The sequence below is a fragment of the Anopheles moucheti genome, chromosome 2 (genome assembly GCF_943734755.1).
Source record: "Anopheles moucheti chromosome 2, idAnoMoucSN_F20_07, whole genome shotgun sequence".
Taxonomy (NCBI): domain Eukaryota; kingdom Metazoa; phylum Arthropoda; class Insecta; order Diptera; family Culicidae; genus Anopheles; species Anopheles moucheti.
The window spans coordinates 75,068,602-75,085,286 of record NC_069140.1 but is presented as its reverse complement, the minus strand read 5'-3'; the positions used below and the strand labels follow the sequence as shown (position 1 = coordinate 75,085,286).

The window sequence follows — 16,685 nt, the reverse complement described above, 5'->3', positions numbered from 1 at the left end:
TAAGCGTATTTTTCAGATTCCTTGCGGAGTCTGCCTAGAATATTACGGTAATCTGCATTACCTACCCGCTCAAAAAGGCTGTGCTTGACAGTGGGTGACGCTTAGAACTTTTTAGTACAAAAACCCTATCCAGCAAATGACAGCAGGCTGTTCAAGGTGGCTGCAACCGATGGCGAAATTAAACTGGTCAGCCACGGAAAATGCACTCCCACATCAAGTGGCAATTGTGAACTTATTAAAACAATGGAAGGAAACATTTTAATTGTTGTGGGCTTTGTTTAGATTTTTCAAACGCCGTTCTTGGAATTATTCATTCAGGACTACCCTGTACCGAACCACCGGTTTTGTACTAAATTATTGTGCTTTAAAACATTGAAATTCTGGGAATGGCTAGTGGTGGAGCAAGTATTTTCGTTAATTTTACTCAGCCGACGAACACTTTCCAAAATTGGATGCCTTGTTTGTTGCAATAATAAAACGGTACTAAAGCATGAAGCACCCTTCGTCTATCATTTAATAATCTTGTTCAGTGCTGTCATCACATTCCTATCGGATTGATTGCATTTGTAAACTTTTAGCTACCGATTTGCAATTCGGTGCATCAGGGGATTGTTCATAGAATCCTCGAAGTCCCTACATCGCAAGTCCGTCTTAAATCGTACAGATCAGTGAGTGGAGTTAGTGTGCCGAGAATGGAATCCAACTTAAACAAAGTGCTGAGCATGAATCGCCAACAACTCAGCGGTCAGCTGTATAAGTACACAAACGTAGTGAAAGGTAGCACTAATCAAGTCGTCAGCGGTTCGTTGCAAATTCATTAAAGCGATATAAATTGTTTGCAGGCTGGCAGTATCGTTGGTTTAGTGTGGATGCGCAGGGCGGACTGCTAAGCTACTATCTGTGTGAACCGGCCGGAGAAGATTCAAACACCCACATCGTCGGTAGTGCTCCACGCGGGCAGGTACACCTAGCCGGTGCCGTGATCTGTCCAAGCGATGAAGACTCTAAAACTTTCACCGTCAACTGCGCCTCCGGAGATATGCTGAAGTTGCGGGCTGTAGATGCTCGAGCCCGTCAGGAATGGGTAGATGGACTACGAGCGGTGGTTGAAAGTCATTCGAATTCTACAGGAACGGCGCTTCCACCGCGCGATCAGCTAGCAGCGCACGATGCGTTCGGTGCCGCTAGGCAACAGTTGCAACAGACGGAACTCAGCAATGCCGCACTCGCACGTGCTATCGAAAATTTGAACGGTCCGCTTTCGAGCACGGATCCGGATCTGCTCATGATGAAGGCTCTGTCCGCCGCTAGTACGCACTGTTTGCTACAGTGTCTGGGCCTGTTGCAAAGACATCAGGAGCTAGTACCAGACTCAAGACTGGAGCAAAGTTTCTAGCCCAAGCGTCCCTTGTCCCGTGATGGGTGTAATAGAAATTCTTACTGAAAGAAGGTGGACGGAATCTCCGGAACAATAGTTTAGGGCGAAGCAGCTAAATTGTTCTTTCCCAAACCGTATTATTTTTTTTTCGGATAAAGTCTCCGGATAAAGGACGGGCAGTTAACCGGTTTGCACGCAACGAGTCGGATTGTTTCCAATAATATAAACGCCTCGAATATGGATGTAACGAACACAAACTGAAGGAATATAACTAATTGTGCAATGTGTTACATACTTATGTAAGAAATACAGTTCGTGAATTGTTGTAGTTACATTCTCGTAGGTCGTAGTTACTTGTTCGATAAGCAATTCTCACAATAATAGTTCTGGATCGATAGATTCAGTTGTTCAACCATTTATTGTGTACTTTTCATTGCCCTTTACAGAAAAATCAGTTTGCACCAAATGTACAACGCTTGTTCGGAACTATTCACTGTACCATTTGCTTCGTAACGGTTGTTTGTTTGCTTGACTGATCATGTTTTTGTACTTCCCGATCGCCTCTTTGAAGAACGCATCTTCCTTTTTCAACTCGCTAATGTTCATCTTCGGTTTCACCTTTTTCACACCCTCCTTGGCCTTCCGATTCCGCGCATGTTCCTGCTTGGTGCGCTTCTTTTTCTCTTCCTTGCGCTCCTGGTTAATACGCTTCAAGTGTGTTTTGGCCTGGAGGGATATCTTACGGGTCGATCGGATGCCCTTCTTGCCTTCCTGCGCTAACTCTCCCGCGAACGGTGTTTTTTCGACGTCACGTTTGCGCTGTTTCTTTTTCTGAGCCAAGTCAACGACCCTCGCCTTAGAGTTAAGCTTTTGCAACAGTTTAACCGGGGCCACAGCCAACTGTTCTAGCGCTTCGCGTCGCGCTTCCTTTCGGGACTGCACTTTTTGCAACCGTTTCGCTTTCACCTGTTCCATTTTCTTCTGGTAGGTAGGATTATTGATACGTGATTTTTCCAACCGTTTCTGTCTAATGTTGTAAACGTTTCGATCTTCAATACTGAACGAAACGATGGGTCTACTGTTCTTTCCGAAAATGGCCGGATTGTTGTTGAGCTTTCGTAGCACTTCCAGCGCTATTTCGTGCTTTGCAAACGAAACAAACCCATAACCGCGCGATTTTCCCATTGCATTACCGAACGATGGGCGATTTTCTTGCATCACGCGACATTCCTTCGGTTTGCATGACGTGTTTTTTTGTATCATTTTACGCAGCTCCTCATTCGTGTAGCTCTGTGGAAGGTTGTGTATGGTTAGCCGCTCCCGTGATACAAACCGGTTAAAGTTCTTTAGCATCTCGTTGCTGCGCTGTTCTAAGCGCAGTCTTTGTGCCATGTCTCCCTTTGATACTTCTTTTGCTGCGGGTGAGCCGGCCATTATCAATCCTTCCTTGAGAAGGTACAGATTTCGTGAATCTTTCGCCTGTTTCACCTTCTCACGATTCATGATGTCGGCCTTGCGCAGCGCTGGCATAATTTCGACGTACTGGTCGTGCACTCTCAGCTTGAGACTTTGACGACAGCTGAGTTGAGCTGAATCACTCCGCCTGAATATTACAAACGCTGTTCCTTTCGAGTGTCCCGATATGCGCTCCTTGTTGATTAGAGCTTTCTCCACTTTGCCAAACTGGGACATTATTTCCATCAATTCGCTTGCATCCACCTCGTATGGTAGATTCTTCACAAACACTTCGCGTTCTTCCTCAACTTCGTTGTGCTGTTTCTCTCTTTTAATGGTGGATTTTAACTCTTTCGGAGGTTTTTCATCCACATCCTCATCATCCTCGTCAATGTCATCTTCCTCGTTTTCATCATCGTCGTCGGTGTCGTCGTCCTCGTCATCCTCGTCGTCCTCCTCCTCCTCATCGTCATCATCATCATCCTCATTCTTAACTTGAACATCATCATCGTCTTCAGTTTTAACAGCATTTTCCTGTTTGATTTTCTCTCTTTTTATCCTGGAATAGTCCGCCTTATCTTTAGCATAATGAACCTCTACCTTCCTTCCCATGAAAATCTGACTATCCATCTCCTTAATGGCCCGGTCAGACTCTTCTCGCTGGGAAAACTGCAGGAACGCACAGCCAACCAGCTTTCCATCCTCTCGCTTAAGAATATTAACTTCCTCGAGGTTGCCAAACCGTTCGAATTCACTGCGCAGCATGTCTTCCGTGATTTTGTACGATAGGTTACGAATGATGATGCGACACTGCCGGTGAAGGTACGTGCGACTGCGCTTGCGAAGTTCATTTTTGCTGAATTTGCCGGATGTGTGGTTTTCCGAACTTTCCATTATCACTTTCAAACAACACTACCAGTATACAACCACTACCAGTATTGATTAAATTATGAAGAGACGCCAGTCGCCTTCTCTTTCGGAACCAGCAATAGAAACACGTTGTGGGCAAGTTTGTTTTGTTCTCTCAATTGTCAAACCGCCGGCCTTCGATTACATGCCAAAGGTGGGTACAAAGAAGATATGCGCTCGGAAATCAAAAACTTTAACTTCAATTCCAATTTATTAATAAATTATTATAATTATTGAACTAAACTATGATTTTTTAATATTTAATCAAATAAATAATCTAGAAGCTAAAAATTGTGGAACCAAAATTTGAACCGGTCAATTCGGTCACACCTTGTTCATGATCACATGTACTAAATGTGTAAACAAATTGTGTTGGTTGCACGAGCGTTTATGCACGAAATGAGCCGGATTGCAGTGAATTACATGCACGGTCGTGGCTTAATATTTGATTCCGAAGGTAAATCCTCTTCTCTACCTCTCTAATGAACATTAACATTGGTTACTATCCCTCTTCCTTGTAGACTATCTAAAACTTCGATTTGAATGTCGGATCGTCGGTAATCTAATCGGTGTTCCCGTCTCCCATCCAAGGAATGTAAACCAACAAGGCATGCCTGCTGCTTTATCCAGATGGGAACTGAAATTACTTTTAGAGAAAGAAATTATACGGCTGGTGGATCAAAATAGCGCATTGCAACGGCCACCCTCTGATGAGGAAACACACGTATACGCCAGTATGGTTGAGCGACAGAAGGAAGAATTACGCATGCCAGCAATTGAGAAGCGACTTGAAGCATTCCAAAAACATTTACCAAAGATTATAGAAGGCAAGCGTAAAAAATTGCTCAAATCAGGAGTGAAAGAGGAAGGTAAACCTTAGAAACTATTTCCTCCAAAAGAGGCCTGTTTCTGATTTCCTTTTTTTTTTTTTTGTTTCTTTGTAGACATCAGGCTGGACGCTGAGCAATTGGTCAGCGATGAAAGGGAAAGGATAATGAAAGAGAAGTTTGATACAATGGTACAGATTCCAACGAAACATCCTGTCGCGCTTGGTAAGCATGATCACTCGCGTAATCTTTCGCGTCTTTGTAATGTTTTGGTTGTAAAGGCTTTTCAGAGTGTTCGCTAGATTTGAGTACTGAAGAGCACGTGAAATATCGCATCTTTGCATCGCTCTGGCAGGAAGGAGGATTCATAACGACTGGAGATGCGTTTGGGTGTGATTTTTTGCTATATCCGGGCGATCCAATGTATTTCCACGCATCACATATGGTACACGTACTAAAGGATGGCATGAGCCAAAAACTAGACGCTAAGTATTTGATTCGTGTTTGTCGCCTTTCGGTGGTGGTGAATAAACTATGTGTTCTCGCCTATATTGATGAAAGTACCAACGAGGTGCAGTTTGAAACCCTAGAATGGGAGGGAAATGCCAGTAATAAAGAAGACGCATTTTGATGTGCTAGATTTTTCTCTTTAAATGCTATCTTTTAATCTACTTAGTCGGTTAATAACAAATTTGTTTCTTCACTGCGTTCCGTTTGCGGCGTCCGCCTTTCGTTTCTCCTTTCCCACAAGAATGGCTTTTTTGAACAGTTTGCAGTACAACTCGATCGCGGCCGGAGTATCATCGTTTCCGGGTACGGGATAAGTGATCAGATTTGGATTGCAATTTGTATCAACGATTCCGATCGTTGGAATATTCATCTTGGCTGCATCACGCACGGCCGTGTGCATATCAAGAACGTTGTTCATGGTGTTTAAAAATATACACAAATCTGGCAAACGCGTCACGGCTCCAAACTGAACCTTAGCGTTGGTAAACACACCGCCTCGCCAATAGCGCGTATGCGCAAATTCACCACAGTCTCTAGCCGTTTGTTCCACTCTGTGTGCGTTGAGTGCGTTTCGATTGAAGAATAAAATAATTCCATCCCGATATGCAATATGGGCGGCTACGTTCAAGGCGGTGCGTAGATATTCCACCGTTTTATCCAGATCGATAATACAATGGCCCAAACGGCTTCCGTACAAATATCCTTTCATGTTGTCGTTCAGCGTGCCTTCCTTGTGTCCCAGGTGAACTCGAGCTTTAAACAAATCTTCAACAGTGAAAAGCTTATGAACATCAAAATAATCCGGATGGTGTAACACGTCGGTCGCTGTTCGAGAGGCAAACACAGAAAACAGATTGATGTGTATCAATAGGAAAACGATTGATTTGTCTCACACAAACCTCTTTCCGCTGTGACCAACTGTTCAGGCATCGTAGCAGTGGACAACGACCGTGGAATACCTGCAATAAAATAACAAAAAATCATGACGTAATATACCGGTGCAATGGGCCCGCTGCTTCTGAACTTACCGGCGGCGAAAACTCTTCGCAGAAGCATGTTTCTAGCGTAATAAGTATATACTCTTGAAGGCGCTAGTCCAGCTTACAAACGAAATGAGTTCAATCCAAAAAAACACGAAGAAATTCCCGTTTCGATCGAATTGTTTTGGATAAGAGCAGCAAAGTTCTGTGCGCGTGCTGTTTATTGACATGTATTTTTATTTCGTTTCTTTGACAGCAATCAACTTCGACTTAAGGTTTATATAAAGAACGTAGTTTTAGTACAAACGAGTGGTTTCGCACTTCGGCAAAAATGCTCACGCAAGATGGAATTCAAATTATACAAAATACATCATTCTAAATTAACACCTTCCAGAAGCATAACGTTCGATCGGAAGCGGCCAAAACGTACGGTAATTGATAATGCCAGCAAAGACCTCCATACAGTAGCAGTTTAGCTTCAATTTGGGGCAGCTTGTTTTTCATGTGTATTACTTTCAGCGTTGCGTTCGGTTTGCCAATGCTAGCAACTACATGTTCGGAGTGAGGAGAAAATTTCACTATTTGACCACACTCGTCATGCAGCGGTTTGTTTTCGATAGGCCAGCTGGAATTTTTCAAATCCCAGAAGAAAACATTACCCCGGGCCATTGCCACGACGTACGCCGAGTTGCTTAAATTCCAGTCAGCGTAGCTGAGCGGATTTGTGTCCGTTTCTACCGACAGCATCGATGTTTTCAGATGCACCTTGTACAGGTGTACTACGCCACATTTTTCCGCGATTAAAAGATGTCCTGATTCCTCCGGATGCCATTTGGCAGACAGAACGGCAGAACCGAAGAAAAAACTAGGACCCTGGCAATAATCTTCCTTACATTTCCACAATACACAACTGTTATCATCGCTGCAAGATGCCAAGAATTCACCGTCCGGATCCCAGCTTACGTGATTTACGTAGGACCGATGGCCTTCCAACAGTTGCACGGTATCCTGTTGGTCCAGGTCGCTTTGGAAGATACGAATTTTATAATCCGATCCAGCGCTAGCTATTACAACCTTCTTGGGAACCACGGCGAGTGAAGTTTCTGGAGCAAACGCTACCGAATGCGGCCGACTTTTGTGGTGGATCTCTTTCAATTGTTTCCATTCGAAGGATTCATTTTCGTTTTCTTCCTAAAAAGCATAAAGTTGAGACACAATATTCGCACCAACAGCGAAGGGAAGGAAATGTAAACATTCTTACTGGAAAGCGTACACTGCCAAGCACCAGCTTGTCCATCAGCGCAATGCACAACAGATTCTGCGACCATTCGTAGGACGATAGTTCGAAAGTGATGATTTGCTCCGGCAGTGAAACGGTGTGAGTTGGTGGAGATCCTTTCGTGTCCATATTGGATGCTTTTATTCAAACGAAATATCCGTATTCCGTACAAAAAGGGAAGCACTCAAACAAAACAATATTCCGCGCAATGCCGGTCTTTTTGACATCAGCCCTCGTGTGTCAATCTTGCCCAAGGTAATTGTAGTTCTTCGAAAAATTGTCTGAAGTCTGGAAACAAAATTTAAATTCAACCAATATTGTTTTACAATTTCAATTCAACTAAATCAAATACTGGAATGTAAAATAGCTCCTTTCCTGTCGTTTCAACACATTTCCGTTCCTATTGGGGTCCAATAAAACAAATTGAATTTATATCTGGCGGATTGCTGCTCGACAAACGGCTCCTGTCAAGGTTGAAGTTCGAGCTCCGACCACTGATGTCGTTTGCTTTGAGCAGGCTCGAAAAAGAAGAAGAAGATTTCGCAGCGCGAGACCGCGTTTACCAAAATTGTTCCCACTGCATTTTTCACGATTATTGTTCCTATTTCAACAGGCGTGACTACAGCAAATATTAACCGATTGAAATGACAAAGTGTTGACGGTGTAACCGCGTTGGGAAAAGTGTGCGGTAAGTGTGTGGAAAGGAAACATGGCCCAGAACTGCTGCCGTGACACTGGCCATGCACTCCTCGAGGCAGCATTTCGTACGCGGCGCTGACCATAAACCACGAGAAGTGTAGCTCCCTGTGGGGAGTTCGTTGGAATAGTTTTCCTTTGTAATGAAAAATGCACATTGCATCATTTGCGTAATATTTTCATTCAACTTTGCTAGAACACAGACAGTGAACCAGTCATTACAACTAATGTTGCTACAGATCTAGTCGCCTCCGTTTCAGCGTAATATCCTGTGAAATACATGTAACCTTATTTGTTTCTTTAATACAACCCTAGTGAGCCTACGTTCAGCGGCCAAACTTTCCTGTCCCGTGCACACTGTGCGCCAACGCTTGTAGTCCAGTGCTCAACCAGCGCGGTATCTGGAAGGTAAAGGTTTCAAAAGTGTGTGATCCTAGTCCGGCCGGAATGGAGATGGCCCATGAAGTGGTGGAACTTGCCAACGAGCTGGCTCGTGCCGTGAAGATAACGATGGACCCAGAAGCAACACAGCAGGCAAGGATGGACGCTTACGTTGCCTGTGAAAGGTATTTTATTGCTGCCCGTAGTCGCTTTGCGTGTATTAACCCGCGGTGTTCGTTCACAGATTCAAAGATGTTTCACCTCTTTGCGCACAAGCGGGTCTTTCACTGGTGACCGGCAACTATCCGCCCATCGTACGTCACTTCGGACTGCAGCTAATGGAACATACGATCAAGTTCAACTGGAATAGCATCTCGCAGCAGGAGAAGATATTCATCAAGGAGAACGCCATGAAACTGCTAAACGGCGGCGTCGGTGAAGCACAGGATCAAAGCCTCGCTCACATCAAGGACGGTGTATCACGGATTATCGTGGAGATGATAAAACGTGAATGGCCCCAACAATGGACTACGCTGCTAGTGGAATTGAGCGATGCCTGCTCACAGGGCATGGCCCAGACGGAGCTAGTGCTGCTGGTGTTCCTTCGATTAGTCGAAGATGTGGCACTGCTGCAGACAATCGAGTCGAATCAACGGCGGAAGGACATTTACCAGGCACTGACTGTGAATATGTCGGAGATATTCAACTTTTTCCTGCGACTAATCGAACTCCACGTGGGTGAGTTCCGCAGTGCAACCTCGGTTGGAGATAAGCACAAAGCGCACGGCCACAGTCGTGTCGTGCAGGTTGCATTGCAAACACTAACCGGGTTCGTAGAGTGGGTATCGATCAACCACGTCATGGCAGCAAACGGCCGGTTACTACAGATCCTATGCATTTTACTGACGGACGTCGATTTCCAGCAACCTGCAGCAGATTGCCTTGGACAGATTGCAAATAGGCGCGGTCAGCTAAAAGACCGCAAACCGCTGCTCCTTCTGTTCGAGGATGCTCCGGTGGAACATTACTACCAAGCAGCGACACAAAACGAACGTCTCGGAACAGAATCTTACTATATGTTCCTGAAAAAACTCATCCCAGTACTGACCGGGCTAGCATCGCAAATGACGGCCCTTTGGGGCAAGGAAGAATGCCAACCTATTCGTCCGCACTGTTTGGCGACCTTCTTAGGCACGGTACTGATTTTCACGCGTCACTCCAGCTACAGCCTCGCTCATCCCGCTGCCCTGATTTGGACGAGCCTGTTAAAACACGAGCAAATATCCAAGGAGCATCTGGTACTTGAGTACATTCCACAGGTGATCGAAGTGATCGGACCGAAGATCATCAAGGTAAACTATCCGCTTAGGCGCCCCACGGAAGTAACGATGCATCCGCAAACTTTTGCAAGTCTCGATTACGACGGCGAGGAAGAGTGGCTAGTGTTTTTCTATCGCTGTCGAACGGATTTTTTGGAAATCTTTCGTCAGGCGACACTGATTGCACCACTCGTAACGTTTTCCTACTGCGAACACTGGCTTAGTGCAAGGTTGCAAAAAACGACCACAACCGAGCGTAACACCACGTGCAGTGTAACCGATCCGGTATACCTCGAGTGGGACGCACTTACCAACGTGCTCGATGGAGTGTTATCGCGGATTCTGATGGTCACCGAGCGCCCATCAGTGTCGGCCGGGTTAAGACTGCTCGAGGAATGTCTGAAGGTGGAAACAACGGATCCACTCGTCCTGTCGGTGCTACTCTCTTGCATTTCTTCACTGTTCGTGTTTCTCAGCATGTCCTCCTGTCAAATCACGGCTGCTAACTGTGTCGCCATGACCGGTGTACAGCTGTTGCCGCGTGTGCTGGAGAAGATATTCGCCTCGTTAGTCTTTCAGGAACCGGGTGAAACGCGACACTCGCGTACGGTGGCGGTTAAGAATTTGCGTCGGCATGCGGCCGCCTTAATGGTGAAAATAGCGCACAAATACCCGCTGCTGCTGTTGCCTATATTTGACCAGATCAACACGAGCGTAAAGAACCTCATCATTCAGCCGGACCGGCTCAGTAAGGTGGAGCAAGTGACATTGCTGGAAGCGTTGCTGCTTATTTCGAATCATTTCTGCGACTTCGAGCGACAAAGCGGATTCGTTGCGGAAGTCATACGCGATGGCGTAACAATCTGGGGTGGAATCTTGAGCCCGGTTGTAAAAAATGCACACACCTTCATCGAGTACGTCGGTTTAAACCATCCAGCCATCGAACCGTTTTCCACCACGATCGAGGATCCGTACAACGTCAACCGTAGGCAGCTTACTTACGCGCTCAGTCTCGTGCTGGGAGTTATAAAGCGTTGCTCTTGGCCAGACGATCCGGACCGTTGCTCACGGGGTGGATTCGTCGTAGCATTAACCGAGTCCGGCAATCCGATCTGCCGTAATCCAGCCACCTCGCACGTTGTTCCACTATTGCCCCACATCCTGTCGCTGATGCGCTGTCTCAACGAGCTGTGGAAACCGGACGCTCTGCAGACGTTTTCGGACTCGTTCCGAAACGCCAACGGTATGCAGGAGAGCGAGAAAAAGCAACTGCTCGGTGTTTCGCCGGTGCTGCAAGATCCTCTCGATCCATCGCAGAAGATGCCACAAACGGCTTTCGGACGCATGCAAACATTTTTGTCAAGCATCTTCGAGCACTGTTACCACATGATGGGATCTGCTGGACCGGCGCTGGGACGAGATCTGTATGCACTGCCCGGCATCGCAAACGCTATCGTTGGCAGTGTGTTTGCCAGCTTGGAATACGTGCCAGACTTTCGTATCCGGACCATTGTTCGGGTATTTCTTAAGCCATTTATCTACTCCTGCCCACCGGTGTTCCATGAAGCAGTTCTGTTGCCGATCTTTGCCCACTTTGTTCCATTCAGTAAGTGTCCCTCCGCGGGTAGAAAGTTCTATGCCAGAAACGAATTAAAATAATTTTTGTTAATATTTCAGTGCTGACAAGACTGACTGCTCGCTGGCACTACATTACGTCGCTTTACGAATCTGGCGAGCTTGGAGAGGACGTGAGCGACACACAAGAAGTGTTGGAGGATATGCTCAATCGAACGCTTACTAGGGAATACATTGATGTGCTGAAGGTGGCCCTGGTCGGTAGTACCATAGATCCGACCGCAAATTCAGCCACCGATGCACCGATGGCTGGCGGCATGGATCAGGATGATCAGAGTATGGACGGTACCCCGCAAGCGCTGACACGCGCTGCACAATCTGCCATGACATCGGAGGTCATCAGCGATCTGGGTGGAAAATTATTACGCAATCAATACACCAGCAACTCAATCGTTATGACGGTTTTAAGGTACATCGAAGGTGAGGTCTAAAACATATATTGAGGTTACTAATATGTCCATTCTTTTACAATTCCAGCGTTCTTTCATGGAATGACAGTACCTCTAGCTTAAAAGCAACATTTCTCAGTGGTCCAATCATACGATTCCTAGCGTCGGAACAATTAGTCACGGAAACACTGGCGTCTAACATTATCATCGCGGTATTGAAGGCTCTTCAACAGCACGGTCAACACGAATCCAATCAGGTATGGACGTTTAAGAAAAGGGGGTAGTACATTCTGATTGTCTGAAAGAGATGGTGATTTTTGGGATCCAAATGGTAACTTTAACTGAACAGTGGACACCATAGAGATCACACGGTGGAGTAAGAACAATCTTCTTTTTGGCGTTAGGACCGTTTAGGCATGCCTGCCATTTCTGGCTTACTAGACTTATTTTATCACATAGCCTAACGGCATGGGATTAACGGATCGGATGGGATTTCGTAACGGTTCTGTTGTGTTGAACCTGCGCCTCTACCAAATACACCTACAATAATGTAACAAGAATGTTAAATTAGTGAATGTATTACTCCCCCCTTAATGTTTGTGATGAACACGTTAATGAACAAATCGTTACCCCTATTTCAGACATCGCTCATAACGCTCGGTGTGCAGACGTACGAAATACTTCGACCAAAGTTCCCCAACATACTGGAAGTGTTGCAGCAGATCCCGAACGTGAGTGCGGGCGATATACAGAAGCTGGACGAAAAGATATCGTCCAGCAGCACGAAAGGAAACAAAATCGATAAGGCAAAGAAGGACCTGTTCAAGAAGATCACAACGAATATCATTGGGCGCAACATTGGTCAGCATGGTCGCAAGGAGGTGAAAATTTTGAACCTTCCACCGATCGTGGCACCACCCAACAATCATCGCACGAGCGCATTTAATTTGATTGAAAGCAACCAGGAAACTGGTCTGGCGCATTTATTCGTCCGGCGTAGTTAGTGTCGCGTCGGTGTGCTGTAGTCGGGACATCTAAATCTATCTGAAAGGCTGTACTTGGCAGGGAAAGACGACGAATTCCGAAGCATACACTCAAGATTTGTGAATATTTTTTATTAGAAATTTAAGCTTAAGCTTCGTACTTTTTTATATTTATTAGTCAATCGTGAAATAATGCAAGTGCAAGCGCGCTTCTGCATTTGGCGTGTTTTAGGGCAACATTGTAAAGCAAAACCGTTGCACACCGGATGAATGTTACGCTAATGCATTTGTTTGTTTATTTTTTCTTCGTTTCTTCAATTGGATTACCGTTACCGTGTATTGATTTTCCTGCCAGCGCAACAGTTAGGGCAACAGTTGTAAAATAGCTACATGTTTTCGTGTAAAAATTGGAAATTAAATTTCTCTGTTATCGTCATATCGTCGCAGCTTGTTTGTAGGTATGTTTTTGAAACGGATTACGCTACTAAAGGACAGGACAGGAGCTCCGTCGTAGGTTTGTTAAATATTTTTATACAAAGGCGTAGGGGCTAAGCAAATTGTATGGTCTGCTGTGTGTACGTACACCTTCGCGACACACGATACTGGTTTGCGTGTAGAGTCTCGCAGTGATGTGCTTAAAATGCTATTTGCATTTTTCAATTCGTGTTCGGTTTGATTCAAATGCTAGGTCTGCATCAGATACGGTAGAAACCACGAGTCATTGGGGAAAACTATTGGGCCGCGCATGTTTGCTCACGATCCGACTAGTAAGGATCACCCTTTTCCTAACATTTATTGTAGATGCGAACAGTGCGTGTCGGCATTTCGGATCGATACGGATGTGTAATATTTATAAAATTACATGATACGCTAGTTGCGTCAAACGACCGGGAAAATATAAATGTGTAAGAAGCAATTATTGTAACTGTAACAACGTGTATTATAGTCTTTGTTTGCTCTCCTTTCTATTCTTTGTACGTTTGTATTTCATTAAACAAGTCCAACATTTCATTTATTAACGGTATGTTGCCATAAATTAACTATTTGGGAGGTATTCGGCACCGTGCTGTTTACCTACATCCGCGGTAACTTCTGCAGCTTTAGCCGTATTTTTAAGGTACTGTAAAATCTGATTAACTGCATCTTTGCCAGCAATACCAGCAACATATTGGAGCGCTAAATAATATCCATCCTCCTTGCGCTGGATGTTCAATGCCGCGCGCAAATAAGGATCGTCTGTGTGAGGAGCTGTCTGTTCTGAACGGTTCGTATGCAGCTCATCACCGAGTCTTGGTCGCTTTTCGCTATATATCTGTTCATTTCCGTTCGGTGTTTCTATTGCCGTCGTTCCGTTTGGACTGATTTGTGCGGCACGTCTTTTTCTTCGCTGATGCGACCACGTGTTTTCTCGTGCGGTAAGTTCCAATATTATTCCTTCCGTTTTGTTCGTTTCGACAACAGCACGCACGTCAATCGCAATTGCTTGAAGCTTTGACAGGATACATGTTTTAACAGCTTGAATTGAGTCCATATCGCTAGTGCTGAAAATTCTGCATACCACTGGTTTTCCGAACGCTGTCTTTTTCCCAGGAGACCCATTATTATCGCTTGTCCTATTAATACTGTTGGTAACGAGTGACAGCAACAGTTGAGCATCGAAACTCCATGCTACGGCCCATCGTGTCGTATTGCCCTGACAAAACCGGCTCACGGTAACGTTATGTATGGACGCCCGTTTAAGAGTACGCAATATCTTCTCGTAGCTGCTTTTATGGCCTATCATCGTTGTGTACACCGAAACGCGATCCTTCAGCTGAAGACTTTCATCTATAATTTGGGTAATAAACTTCACCTCTCCACCCTCCGTACACAGTTCCTCGAGCGATCCGGTACTAGCGTTCGAAGGTTCCCGCCGCTTTCCGGTACGATCGTGTGGCTTTAGTTCGTTGGAATTACTATCGAAAAACGGCGGATTGCACATGCAGAAATCGAAGCGTTCGCCGGGAAAGTTCTTCAGCACGTCCAGCAGAATTGTTTCTCCTTCCAGGGTTTGTGGTTGTACATTAATGCAACTTTGCAGCTCGTTCCGCGTAACGTTGGCTTTGGCACTTTCCAAACTGTCTTCCGCCTTTTCAATCGCAACCATGTGCCACCGCTGCTGGGATATTACCACTGCAAGCAGCGGATAAATACAGGAAGCTCCACAACCGATATCAATGCCACGAACTTTTTCCTTTTCCGGCCACTGCGCTACGGACCCGATGTCTTCCAACCAGTGGATGTAGTTCAGTCGAAGAGGCAGCGTCGGAACCAACTTGTTCGGCGGAAGTTCCAGCTTGAGGCCAAAGTCTCGCAAAAGCAAACACTTCGATAGCAAATGAACAGCATGTTTTTTACGATAATCTAGCTTTACTTTGCCTGCCAAGTCCTGCAATTTGACACTGGGTTAATGCCGGACGCAAAACGTGTCTGATACACAAGGCGTGCGCGTATATACTTACCACACTGGCCACCTCTTTAAGCTCGGGAAATTGTTTAATCAACAGTTGAAAGTTGGGCTTTTGCCGATATAGATTTCTCGGGTGCATAAATTCGTTGACCGACATACCCGTATGTTTTGCCGTATGGGCGCTCGAATGAAACAAATCCATCACTTTCGTTTTATTCTCCCTCATTCGATTCAAGTGAAGTTATCTTTTCCTTTGAGGCTGAAATAAAAATCCTCAATATTGGAGTTGCATACTGGCAATAACGTGCGAGTTAACTTTTCCGATTGCTTTAAATTTATATACTGCCCGGCATTTCAAGGGCATCAAACTGTTGCAAAGCAAAGCAAAGCAAAATGACGGATTGCGTGAACTGTCAACATTGAGCTCCGGTGAAAAAGCTTCACCTATCATTTGCAAATGGAACTGCGTCAAACCCCCCAATCAGACTTGTGACAAAAATTGGCCGAACTGTGGACCGATTAGCAAAAGTGTTCGGGGGTGGGAACGTGGAAGGAACGTGGAGCCATGTGCACACTCACATCCACACATTTCCATACAATGCTTTTCTTTCATGAACATTTTTGGCTGCTGCTTTCCCGCGCTCGTGCATCAAATCTGTGAAAGATAATATACGCATATCAAATACCATTTGAATTCTACATTGTAACAACAGCTATTTTTGAATTCGTTCTAGAAACCACATGCTTACTAACAGAAAAAGCCACCCAGCATGACAGGGGAAATCGAAGTGCTGAAAAACATTTTGTTAAAATCCGGAGCATCACTGGAGCATCCACAACGCAGCTTGCGCCGTTTGCTTTGCAGTCTCCGGGGCCAATGGTCGATTCGAAGGAGCCGTCGCCCCTTCAGCACGGCCACTGTCTGTGCCATCTGGAATCGGGTGTTGGGGTGTTGCTGGAAAGAAACAGAAAAGAGAAGCGAAGCGACAAATAAAACCAGTATCCAGGGTAAAGCGACCACGGAAAAATCGTGTTAAGCCTGGAACTGTTCATGCAGCATCATTGTTTGATTCATCTACACCGCTGCCGGGCATAATGTCCTTATTAGTACCTTCATTGATGGAAAATGGGCCGCTGGTATCTGAGCAAAGCGTTTCTGTCCTGAGTGCAATTGATGCAATCGAACAACCGCACATCGATGATGTGCCGTCGCCAGCCATCCCAACAGACAACAGCAGCATCCCGGATTCAGCACCATCGAAAGCACCTTTAACTACAGTGTTTGTACCGGTTAGAACATCTTCGACCATCGAGTAAGACCATCGAATATCTCCTGTCGCATGTACGCCGCTTCCTAGAACTATGAAGATGTTAAAACGGGAGATTAGGACCCTGCGACAGTGTTTGGAACATGTTATGCAGTCTGGGTCTATTCAAAATCCTGGATAGCAGGACGTTGCGTTTTGGCAACGTGCTGCAGCTGTTCCAAGATCTA

General features: G+C 45.4%; 7 protein-coding genes across 7 annotated transcripts; 3 read left to right on the top strand and 4 right to left on the bottom strand.

The window, feature by feature from the left end:
* The first annotated feature begins 487 nt into the window (after nucleotides 1-487).
* LOC128309322 (oxysterol-binding protein-related protein 11) lies at nucleotides 488-1,793 on the top strand. Its single transcript, XM_053045675.1, has 2 exons — nucleotides 488-777; nucleotides 843-1,793. Exons 1-2 carry the CDS (start codon nucleotides 693-695, stop codon nucleotides 1,394-1,396), a joined length of 639 nt encoding a protein of 212 aa, XP_052901635.1. The 5' UTR covers nucleotides 488-692; the 3' UTR covers nucleotides 1,397-1,793.
* On the bottom strand, nucleotides 1,752-3,753 carry LOC128309321 (RNA-binding protein 28). The gene has a single exon (XM_053045674.1). The coding sequence runs from the start codon at nucleotides 3,725-3,727 to the stop codon at nucleotides 1,865-1,867; it is 1,863 nt and encodes a 620-aa protein (XP_052901634.1). The 5' UTR covers nucleotides 3,728-3,753; the 3' UTR covers nucleotides 1,752-1,864.
* A 358-nt stretch (nucleotides 3,754-4,111) lies between these two features.
* Nucleotides 4,112-5,223, top strand: LOC128310041 (uncharacterized). Its single transcript, XM_053046576.1, has 4 exons — nucleotides 4,112-4,199; nucleotides 4,264-4,611; nucleotides 4,687-4,794; nucleotides 4,851-5,223. The coding sequence occupies exons 1-4, from the start codon at nucleotides 4,133-4,135 to the stop codon at nucleotides 5,198-5,200; spliced, it is 873 nt and encodes a 290-aa protein (XP_052902536.1). The 5' UTR covers nucleotides 4,112-4,132; the 3' UTR covers nucleotides 5,201-5,223.
* LOC128310043 (28S ribosomal protein S2, mitochondrial) lies at nucleotides 5,119-6,271 on the bottom strand. The gene is made up of 3 exons (XM_053046577.1): nucleotides 6,108-6,271; nucleotides 5,979-6,038; nucleotides 5,119-5,904 (listed from the first exon to the last, which is right to left on the bottom strand). The coding sequence occupies exons 1-3, from the start codon at nucleotides 6,133-6,135 to the stop codon at nucleotides 5,270-5,272; spliced, it is 723 nt and encodes a 240-aa protein (XP_052902537.1). The 5' UTR covers nucleotides 6,136-6,271; the 3' UTR covers nucleotides 5,119-5,269.
* A 19-nt stretch (nucleotides 6,272-6,290) lies between these two features.
* Nucleotides 6,291-7,535, bottom strand: LOC128310040 (nucleoporin Nup37). The gene is made up of 2 exons (XM_053046575.1): nucleotides 7,321-7,535; nucleotides 6,291-7,250 (listed from the first exon to the last, which is right to left on the bottom strand). The coding sequence occupies exons 1-2, from the start codon at nucleotides 7,465-7,467 to the stop codon at nucleotides 6,435-6,437; spliced, it is 963 nt and encodes a 320-aa protein (XP_052902535.1). The 5' UTR covers nucleotides 7,468-7,535; the 3' UTR covers nucleotides 6,291-6,434.
* Nucleotides 7,536-7,923: 388 nt separating this feature from the next.
* LOC128309489 (exportin-5) lies at nucleotides 7,924-13,661 on the top strand. The gene is made up of 6 exons (XM_053045894.1): nucleotides 7,924-8,026; nucleotides 8,350-8,600; nucleotides 8,660-11,340; nucleotides 11,412-11,778; nucleotides 11,847-12,015; nucleotides 12,400-13,661. The coding sequence occupies exons 2-6, from the start codon at nucleotides 8,482-8,484 to the stop codon at nucleotides 12,760-12,762; spliced, it is 3,699 nt and encodes a 1,232-aa protein (XP_052901854.1). The 5' UTR covers nucleotides 7,924-8,026; nucleotides 8,350-8,481; the 3' UTR covers nucleotides 12,763-13,661.
* An 84-nt stretch (nucleotides 13,662-13,745) lies between these two features.
* LOC128297753 (U6 small nuclear RNA (adenine-(43)-N(6))-methyltransferase) lies at nucleotides 13,746-15,449 on the bottom strand. The gene is made up of 2 exons (XM_053033445.1): nucleotides 15,243-15,449; nucleotides 13,746-15,169 (listed from the first exon to the last, which is right to left on the bottom strand). Exons 1-2 carry the CDS (start codon nucleotides 15,414-15,416, stop codon nucleotides 13,778-13,780), a joined length of 1,566 nt encoding a protein of 521 aa, XP_052889405.1. The 5' UTR covers nucleotides 15,417-15,449; the 3' UTR covers nucleotides 13,746-13,777.
* Nucleotides 15,450-16,685: the final 1,236 nt, after the last annotated feature.

Bases quoted from the DNA above. Each gene is read 5' to 3' on its own strand.
- LOC128309322 (XM_053045675.1), top strand. From the start codon at position 693: ATGGAATCCAACTTAAACAAAGTGCTGAGCATGAATCGCCAACAACTC. The intron at 778-842 runs GTAGCACTAATC...AATTGTTTGCAG, and splicing joins GTACACAAACGTAGTGAAAG to GCTGGCAGTATCGTTGGTTT.
- LOC128297753 (XM_053033445.1), bottom strand. From the start codon at position 15,416: ATGAGGGAGAATAAAACGAAAGTGATGGATTTGTTTCATTCGAGCGCC. The intron at 15,170-15,242 runs GTAAGTATATAC...GTCAAATTGCAG, and splicing joins TTAAAGAGGTGGCCAGTGTG to GACTTGGCAGGCAAAGTAAA.
- LOC128310041 (XM_053046576.1), top strand. From the start codon at position 4,133: ATGCACGAAATGAGCCGGATTGCAGTGAATTACATGCACGGTCGTGGC. The intron at 4,200-4,263 runs GTAAATCCTCTT...TCTTCCTTGTAG, and splicing joins CTTAATATTTGATTCCGAAG to ACTATCTAAAACTTCGATTT. The intron at 4,795-4,850 runs GTAAGCATGATC...TTGGTTGTAAAG, and splicing joins GAAACATCCTGTCGCGCTTG to GCTTTTCAGAGTGTTCGCTA.
- LOC128309321 (XM_053045674.1), bottom strand. From the start codon at position 3,727: ATGGAAAGTTCGGAAAACCACACATCCGGCAAATTCAGCAAAAATGAA.
- LOC128309489 (XM_053045894.1), top strand. From the start codon at position 8,482: ATGGAGATGGCCCATGAAGTGGTGGAACTTGCCAACGAGCTGGCTCGT. The intron at 8,601-8,659 runs GTATTTTATTGC...GTTCGTTCACAG, and splicing joins GCTTACGTTGCCTGTGAAAG to ATTCAAAGATGTTTCACCTC. The intron at 11,779-11,846 runs GTACATCGAAGG...TTACAATTCCAG, and splicing joins ATCGTTATGACGGTTTTAAG to CGTTCTTTCATGGAATGACA.
- LOC128310040 (XM_053046575.1), bottom strand. From the start codon at position 7,467: ATGGACACGAAAGGATCTCCACCAACTCACACCGTTTCACTGCCGGAG. The intron at 7,251-7,320 runs GTAAGAATGTTT...TATGCTTTTTAG, and splicing joins TTGGCAGTGTACGCTTTCCA to GAAGAAAACGAAAATGAATC.
- LOC128310043 (XM_053046577.1), bottom strand. From the start codon at position 6,135: ATGCTTCTGCGAAGAGTTTTCGCCGCCG. The intron at 6,039-6,107 runs GTAAGTTCAGAA...ATTTTATTGCAG, and splicing joins GCGAAGAGTTTTCGCCGCCG to GTATTCCACGGTCGTTGTCC. The intron at 5,905-5,978 runs GTTTGTGTGAGA...CCTCTCGAACAG, and splicing joins GTTGGTCACAGCGGAAAGAG to CGACCGACGTGTTACACCAT.